At 43.5% G+C, this 9,283-nt stretch overlaps 1 protein-coding gene across 1 annotated transcript in view; it reads left to right on the forward strand.

The window, feature by feature from the left end:
• The first annotated feature begins 3,400 nt into the window (after window positions 1–3,400).
• pdxkb (pyridoxal (pyridoxine, vitamin B6) kinase b) overlaps window positions 3,401–9,283 on the forward strand; it is a 13,173-nt gene continuing 7,290 nt past the window's right edge. Inside the window, exons 1-2 of the mRNA XM_030780537.1 lie at window positions 3,401–3,576; window positions 4,811–4,865. Of these exons, the coding sequence (XP_030636397.1) occupies window positions 3,487–3,576; window positions 4,811–4,865 (145 nt within the window). The 5' untranslated portion in view covers window positions 3,401–3,486. The remainder of the gene's footprint in view (window positions 3,577–4,810; window positions 4,866–9,283) is intronic.

Here is a 9,283-nt window from a genome sequence, read left to right on the forward strand (position 1 = left end):
TATCTCTCCTTCAGGGGTTCAGTTACAACGAGGTGCACTGAGGGGCAGGCTAGCACGCTACCGGTACCCCCCCGCCCCCCCCCCCCCCCCCCCCCCCCCCCCCCGACCCCTTTCGCCCCCGGCCCAAGTGTTTTGCGTTCGCTCAGATGCGTTTTACAGAACTCTAAATTAAGTCAGTCACCTGGGAGAACTCAGTGGGGTGAATCACAACAGGTTGTGTGGAATAACAATGGAGTGCTCTGTATCTTTAGAAGTGACATAACTCAGTGGAATCTTCTATGATCGGTGTCAGATTCAAAACTGCCGAATATCGTGTACAAGCCTGTTTAGGATGTGCCATTTGCCATTTACCCTAAAAATTTTATTAAAAAAAAAATTGAGTGATCAGGATAATAAGATATGATGTATGACTATGAAAACAGAGGCACTGAACACATATTATTAATGTTTCATATTTTGATGCTCAGAGCAACTCTTATGATCAAAATATGACCTAAAATATTAAACTGACAAATTATCCACAGAGGGACAGAGAGAAAGAGAGACAGCTCTAACATTGTCTGCTGCTGTGAAAACATGGCTGGCGATGGAACATACACCGTACATGAGTTCTTATATAAGGAAAGGGTTAGTGTGTTAGTAAACTGTGACACTGTTTTGCCAGCGTGTCATTACATCAGAAGTCAATTAGCGAGGTTACCAGAGAACCCTCCTGGGTTTGACCCTTCTTCTGTACTTCATCACGTTGGAAGTGCTGTATCTTGTGTCTAGAGAGTGTATGCATGTACAAGCTAATGTTTGTGTGTGTGTGTGTGTATGTGTGTGTGTGTGATAAAGAGAGAGCGGGAGAAAGAATTTTCAATTTTGTGTGTGACTTGTCTTTGCCCTTTGCTGGTCTTCTATCATATCCTATCACATCATATCATAACCCTGAGGATCTCTGCTTGTTCACTTTCAAGCCCATATTCAATAACTTAATTCAACCAGAAGGTGGCAGTATATAGCCTCTATTTTTTTTTTTTTTTTGCTGCAGCCTGCGCTCCACTGTAGGGCACTTTAATCGCCTCCCGATTCTCCTCGGTGTGCCAGCACTGTTGAAAAGTGTCAGAACTGGAGTGGGCTGTTTTGGCACTGATGATTCAGAGAGGCTGTGTGTGTGTGTGTATGTGTGTGTGTGTGTGTACGCTAATATAATGGGAGTGACTCCTGCTCTTTCCTAATCCCCTCCTCTCCTCTCCTGCTCTCAGTCACGACAACGCAGATGAAGAGAGATTCAGTGACTCAGCATCCATCACACGGAGAGAGAGGCAAAATAAAACCACTCACCTCAAGGCCCCTCAGCTTCCTCCACCAGCTCTGACCACAGGTAATTACAGATGTTCGCTGGTGGGGGTGGGGGGGGGTGGGGGGTGACATTCACCAGATTGGTGAATATTGAGTGCATTTCCTTCTTCCGAGAAGCAAAATACTCTCTCCACAAGGTACCGACGTAGCCTACATCATCTTCTGGGTGGCACTGATAGGGCATCATTCTAAGGGGATGTGGGAGGGTGCTGATGGGGGTATTTTGGTGTTTTCTGAAGGATTAAAACAGCACACATATCTAGGTCTTGCTGCTGTTATCTTTGAGCCGTAAATACAGTGTGTAATGAAGGACTGACACAACAACAAAATATGATTAGTGTCTCTCACGTCAGTATTTTTAGATTCACTTTCAGATGTGAAATGGCTCCTTTAAAGAAAAGGGGATGCGGGGGGGGGGGGGGGGGGGGGGGGGGTGTCACACCCCGCTCTACCACTAGAATCCAGAATGAAGGCCTTGTTCTGTGTGTGTGTGAGTGTGTGTGTGTGTGTGTTTGTCTCTAGGTGTTGACAGACTGTGAATTGGGGAATGCTCTCCTCTCTCTGTAGCCCTGACTACAGTGGGGCTAATGGGGACAGACACCTGAGTCATCCACATGACCTCCTCAGTCAGCTCCTATTCACCTTCAGACAGGTGAAAAATAGCCTGACAAATGTAGCCCCGGCCTACATGTCCCGACTAACCGCTAAAATGATGTAGAGCGCACTGGGTGGAACTCAGAGCTTAAAGAGCAGGAACCAGAGCAACAACCAGGAGAAGGAATAATAGCTATATGGCTCTATTGCAATGGATTGACCTCCGTTATGCTGAAGCTGATTTCTGTTCTGGTTCTGTACGGAAAACTGTTTTATTTTACATCCCTCCATTTCAAAGATGTGTAACTCGTGCAAATAAATAAATAAATACATAAATAAATAAAAACCTCATGTAAAGACTGCTTTTTCTACCTAAATAGCAAGTGCACTCAGGGTATACCAGCACAGTCAAGACAACAAGACCATTTAGGACAATTAAGGATGAAATGCTGCCAAAGGGTAATGCCTAAAAAGTGAAAAGCAAATAACTGTATACCAGATGATAAATAAATAAATCCTTAAGTTTAAGTCTACATACTTTGATTAAGGCTAATTATAGGTTACTGCAAAAAGCATCTCAATATGTTATCACACATTGTATATTTATAAGTTAAATAGCTTTAAAAATATACATGTTTTGTCGTTGTTACTTATCAAAAGCTACTATGTCACTTCGATGAAATCTCTGCCTATCCCGTTTCTTCATTGCCCCTATAGGACCGCTCTCTACCCACTTGTTACTATTCTAATCATGACGCTACAAGATGAGTTGCATATGCTTGTGCAAGGCATTAACAAACGCTGCAATATTATCCCGACGTATATATGTTATATATATATATATATATATATTGCCGTCCCGTAACACATGTTGCTGGCACTTCACGTAAAACATCACATTTATTTCCACGCTAGATATAATGAGTATCTCTCGGAACGCGACAGATTACAGAAAGGACCCCACTTCCGCGTTACCTCCATAGAAATTTTTAGAACTCATCTGAGGTGGAAGAGGACTGATACAGAGTAGACATTGTTCTTAGCAGTAGAGAAAAGATTTAATGTCAACAGAACACGAAAACTGCCCTGTTTTTTCTTCTGACATGGCAGTTTTCTCGACTGTTTGAAAAGCGTAACATACTTAACATCGCGTAACTCTACGTTTTACATGCGTGATAGCTTTTTGTCCACTGTACAGCCAACAATTAATTCCATTGCTTTAATGAAAATCTATAAATAAAACTTGAACTTCAGCTTTCACATCTTCTAAAGAGTGGAGTTGCGACTGTCACGTCCGAAACGGCCAATTACTATCCTTGTGATGTCAGCGTAGGTGTCCGTCGCAAATGCCTGACGAGTTGCGGTCCGCTCAACCAATGAGTGTTTCTCCGTGTTGCATGTCCTTCAATTCAGTGTCTGGTTACTGATTTTGCCGCTACTGTTTTCACTTGGGATTAAAAACACCGGTTTGCTGCTACGCGTGCAGCCGACAGTAATTCAGCTGCCGTAAATTCGGGCAACGTTTTTAGAACACTGAAATAACTTTTAATGCACGAGATGGAATGCAGAGTGTTATCGATTCAGAGTCATGTTGTGAGGGGATATGTTGGGAATAAATCGGCATCATTTCCATTACAGGTGAGCAACAGAGACCAACACTGTTGATAATTAAACATTAATGAATCTGACAGTTCGCCGGCGCGACAGAAAATTGTAATGAATGGTTGCATGTGTTGGCAAGCAGCTAAAGGTCACATGGCAAAAATATCCTTGCGTCCCTTGCATGTCGTTATAAACCCGTATGTTTTAATCTTTGAATAATTTTATTCATTCATGCAAATATTCCATCTCTCGGTAGAGGTAATGTCGTGTTCAAGTTAATCCTCGTCTGTTAATCACTGAGGATCGTTACTTCTAAGACGTGCGGTGACTGAATTCTGTGATTGCTCATGAAAATAGTAACAAGGTAGCAAGATGTTGCCATAAATGTAACCTGCTATTTTTAGAGGGAAATTGCGGCTGTCGTTCTTTCATTACCATACCAGTCGTGATAATCTATAATGTGTACGTTTCACGAACCGATACTATCGCTGACAGTTGTGTATTTTCATCATATCAACCGCAGCATCAGGAGGTCGTGCTGCCATAACCCATTGCAGAGACTGACATTCGAGCAATAATAGATACTGTCATTATTGGCAGCAAGGGACCGTTAATTGTATCCGCAAACTGTCATCCAAATGTCACAGATTCTTTAGCTGATAGACACAGCCATTCGCTCGTATTGTGTGCCTTTTAGTGGTTGATGTTTTTAACCTTTCGAGTATCGTGCCAGCAGAGAGCGGCATGATTCGAGTTTCAGATTATTTTAATGGAGTGCTGCATGTTTGAGGAATCCAAACGCTGTGTCTACTTCTGACGTCACAGCCTGACAGACCAATTCCAGCAAAAATCGTGACAATTTTCCTTGAGTCGCATCGTTTAAATAAACCCCCCCCCCCCCCCCCCCCCCCCCCCCCCCCCCCCCCCCAAAAAAAACACGTTGACAGTCAACTGCAATGTATTAAAGTGTTCAGTTGTATTAAACATCATACATACAAGGAAGACAAATAGGTTTTGTGGTGCTAGGTTAAAGCAAATCAAAAACAGTAATTACAAAGGAGAACTGAACCAACATATTTGCCTGTGTACTCAAATTATTATCGGTGACATGTTACCCATGGTTACCACCAGTGGTTCATGGCAGTTTAGACGAACTTCTTTTTAAAATTGTTGTTTATGCCAGACTCAACACATTTGGTTACTTCATCCTGCTTCAGTGTTTTTGCTTGTTGAATGATTTCTGTCTAACGAAGGTGCTGTTTGTTAACAGGTACTGGGCTTTGAGGTGGATTCCATTAACTCAGTGCAATTCTCCAATCATACAGGTAAATACAGCAGCTCCGACTTATCATTCATATCATGACATGTTGTAGAGTTTGTGTACTTCTAGTTACTGTAAGTGAGGTCAAAGCAGCCGCTTTCTTGTGCTTAGACAATTAATGGTTCTGTGATTATTACATTTAATTTCCTTAGTGTCTAGAATTCTCATGAATTCGCACTAATAAGCAGGTGTCTTGGTGAGAAATCAAAGGTGAATAGGGTACAAGTCCGGGTAATCTCGATCCTGTATTCATTTACATATATATGTACATTCATGATGAACTGGAGTGGAATAAGAGACATGAATACAATACAGACTTAAAAATTTGTCTTAAAGTCCTCATAGGCCTTTGTGTTGTTGGAATGATTCCTCTGAACTTTTTTTTTTTTGGAGTGGTTCATCACATAATGCCATTAGACCGAGACTCTGCCCTCTAACCCAAACTCACCCCTCCTCTCCATCCCGTGATGTGTCCGTTCTCCGCCTGTTACGGGGACAGTGAGTCCTGTGTTGAATTGCTAGGTGATGGAACTAATTTCCCGTATCTGCAGAATTTAGAGGGAGGGAAAAGGGCATTCATGTGTTGGACAAATAGAAACGAAGAAGTCCTAGGAATGTTGATCGGTTTGTGATCTACTTTTGTCAATCTTTGTTTTCTTGAAATGTCAGTCACTGTGTATCCCCAGATGTACTGGAAGGAGGTCCGGCTAGCTCCATTTGAGCTTTGTCTTCCCTTAAATGGATAATAAATTACCTGCCGGGGGAAACTGAGGTCACTCGGCTAGGGAAACATTTGTTCCACTGGGGGTGGTGTGTGTGTGTGTGTGTGTGTGTGTGCGTGTGTGTGTGTGTGTGTGTGTGCGTGCGTGCACGCGCCGTGTTAAGGATGAATGTACATGATGCCTGTGGAGGTGGTCTGAGGAACGCAGAGTGCTATATTAGTTTGTTCTCTGTTAAACACACACACGCACGAACACACACACATACACCTCACCATCTTTGTGCTTGTGTGTGTGTGTCTGTGTTTTTGTGTGCAGCTATATTCTGTTAGCAAACCACCCACACACACAAACACTCGCGCGCGCACACACACACACACACAGAGTCACAATGCAAGGTATATCTCTTTGAGGACAAACACTTGTTCTAAGATAAATGAACAGTGTTTGCGCTCTCCCGATATTTATTCTCGGCTGGCAGTTAGTTCCCTGGGCAGTTTTGCAGAACAGTGTTGAGCAGGTTTCTCTGCATTTTCTTTCCTCTCTCGCTTTCCCATCGACCAGATCGAAAAAAAGGTTTTAGAGGAAAGTCACCTTGTTGTGGTGGGCTAGTCCACCTTGAATAGAGAGCTGACAGTGAACACACTCCGTGTTTTTCGGAGCCAGGACAGATATGTGGCCCTACAGAAGCAAGCTCCAGCTCTGTGATATCTTCTCTCCCATACCAAGAACAGAATTTCAGTGTCATGTTTAAGTGCTGCATCACCACACACACACACACACACACACACACACACACTGTGAGGTTCATACTAGAGCCCGAGACAGTTTTTGGAAAATCATTAGGTTTTAGACGGTCAGAGATAATTTAGTCTACAGTATTTTAGGTTCGTTGGATTGCATACGAAATGAAATGACATATTACTGATGTACTCAAGCATTCAGGCATTCAAAACACTTGCCGCGTCTCCCTCATATAATTGAATCACCGACATTCCGTTTTACCTCAGAGACCTCGTTTTGAATTAGACCTCACAGAACGCCCCTCCTCAACCACTTCACGTATTTGGCAATGAGACACAAATGGCATGTAATTGGTGGCATTTCTGCTGCTTGCCCTAAAACATCCCATGGAAGAAGGACGGAGGATGAGAGATGATCAGTCAGTCAGTCAGTCAGTCAGGAGAGCTCTCTCTGGTGGCCCATAGCTTGTGTGCTGCTGGTTTTCAGACACCGTCACATGATAGACGTCTTGAATGAAGCTCCTGGTCCCTGAGGTGCTGCTTTGAGGGGTCGTGTTTTAACATCTTAAAATCGATCGTTAGTCATTTGTAAACCGTTGTCAAAGAGAAGAGAGAGGATTGATCAGAGACGCGCACCGATGCCAACGCACACAGGCTCTACTATTACACCCCCCCCCCCCCCCAACCCACCCCCCCCCTCCTTCCCTCGCCCCATTCATGTCTGACTGATACTGAGTTCACTCCACGCCTCATTATGTTCCCCCTCCCTCTGGGCTCTGACGTTGTCTTTAGCAAGTCAAGCTATTTTGTTGTATCAATGAAGCCGAAAGAGGGACCAAAATCTGCAGGGCTGGGCATCTCGCCCCCACCCCACCCCCACCCCCCCCGCGCCCTCCCCCATCGTCGGCTCATGTTATGCGTGAATGTTTAGAAAATGGAAGCAGTTTGAACTGGTGGTCACTTAGGAGAGATGTGAGATTTATATGTGAAGCGTGTTGTTTTTGTTGTTGTTTTTGACCGTAATGATATGAGTAAAACATGTGGACATGCTCAAATGTTTTGTGTGTGTTGATAAATCTCACTGCAGTGTTCCATGAAGCACTGCTGTAGCTGGCTTTGTTAAGGGTAGTCGGCTTTATCCAGGATGAACTAGGAAAAAAAAAATATTTGGGAGAAGAGTATGTTTGTAGTGTTTCTAAAAACGGTGAATGATTTTCTTTGACTCAGAGAGCAATGCCCCATGACGGAGAACTGAAGGTGAATGATGCAGGACTGTGTGTGTGTGTGTGTTTTGAGTCATGAGATAGCAGAACACATGGCTCAGTCTCTCACTCTGTCTTTCACAGCGTTTGGAAAAGCACAGCTGCCTGGGCTTCAGATAAACTGTTAGAGAGAGAGAGAGAGAGAGAGAGAGAGACAGTGTGTGAGAGGGAGCGAGAGGGGGAGAGAGCGAGAGCGAGAGAGAGACAGTGTGTGTGAGAGAGAGAAACGGAGAGAGAGAGACAGTGTGTGAGAGAGAGAGAGAAAGAGAGAGAGCGAGAGGGGGAGAGAGCGAGAGAGAGAGAGAGAGAAAGCGAGAGGGGGAGAGAGAGAGCGAAAGAGAGAGAGTGAGAGGGAGAGAGAGAGAGAGAGAGAGAGAGAGACCCCTATACAGAGAATTAGAGAAATAATGTGTGAAACGGGGCTGTCTGACATCAGTGGCTAGGAATGGTGCCAGCACGTTGGCGGGAGTTTATCGATGTGTAGATTAGCAAACCTGAGTGGTGGCAGTACTTGAGGGAAATACTTCGTTGAACTGAAGTTCTATTTCTGGGACAACTGAGAGTCCACATCTAAGAAGGCTGAACACGCAACCAGTCATGTCTGCAGTGATGGCGTCCTGTATATCTGTTCTTTTCTCGTAAAGTGAGGGTGTTTTCTGGGCTAATAGCCAAGCTAATCACTCTCAAGGTTCTCGGTCGCGCAGAGGCGGTAATTTCTTTTTTCCCCGTTCGTAAATCTCAAAAACCGAGCACTCAATCATTCACAGAGAACTGAGCACAATAGACAACACTAAAATAGATTTAACATTTGGACCACCCTGTATGCAGTCAAATATAGTATTTCATGGTTTTTTGGGGGGGGGTTTGGTCATGCTGCTAAATGGGGGAAAATCACATTTTTAGTGTCAAAAAATAAATGATAGTTTTAGTTTTTGTTGTGTTGACGTAGTGTGTGCGTGATTTCTTTCTTTCATCTCAGAATTAACTTCGTATTCTAGACGATTCTGTGATCAGTGGGGAAGATCAAAGGCACTATGTATGTAACTAGGTTTAAATAAGTGAACCAAAGACAGAACCTGAAATCAAAGCAAAACAGTGGAATAGGCAAGCTGGTTAATCATGTTAACTACAGTTACGCCACCTGATGTAGCCTATAATTATTTCTTTATTTTTGAGTCAAAGATTCTGTCTACCACGTAACATGGTTTATCAAATGTAGAGAATTCACGTCAGTCAGCCTCCTCCTCTGCAGAGGTTTCTTTCTTTCTTTCTTTCTTTCTTTCTTTCTTTCTTTCTTTTTTTACATAACATAACAACCTCTATAGTGTTAAAAGAGCAGAGTAATATTTGTGTCACATGATTGTGTTTTCAGTTTGTATGTGGTCTTTATGTTGTCCCTCTGTATTAGCATTAAAGAGGGTTAGAGGAGGCTGCAAGGCCTCTTGGGTAAGAGCAGCGGTCATGCATTAGCAGCGGTTTGTATATAGAGGCTGTGTCTTCCTCCCTTTATGTATGTGCCTCTGTGTGCATTTACACATGTGATCGTGATATTGCTTGTGCGTGTGCATGCGTGTGTGTGTGTGTGTGTGCGTGTGCGTGTGTGATAGTGTGTAAGTAAGGGAAAGAAAGAGAGAGGGAGAGATGAAAAAGCGTTCTCTGATGAAAAGGCTCTACAGAATTGCGGCAGCAGAAAATGAT

This window comes from Chanos chanos, chromosome 7, assembly GCF_902362185.1.
Source record: "Chanos chanos chromosome 7, fChaCha1.1, whole genome shotgun sequence".
Lineage (NCBI taxonomy): Eukaryota > Metazoa > Chordata > Actinopteri > Gonorynchiformes > Chanidae > Chanos > Chanos chanos.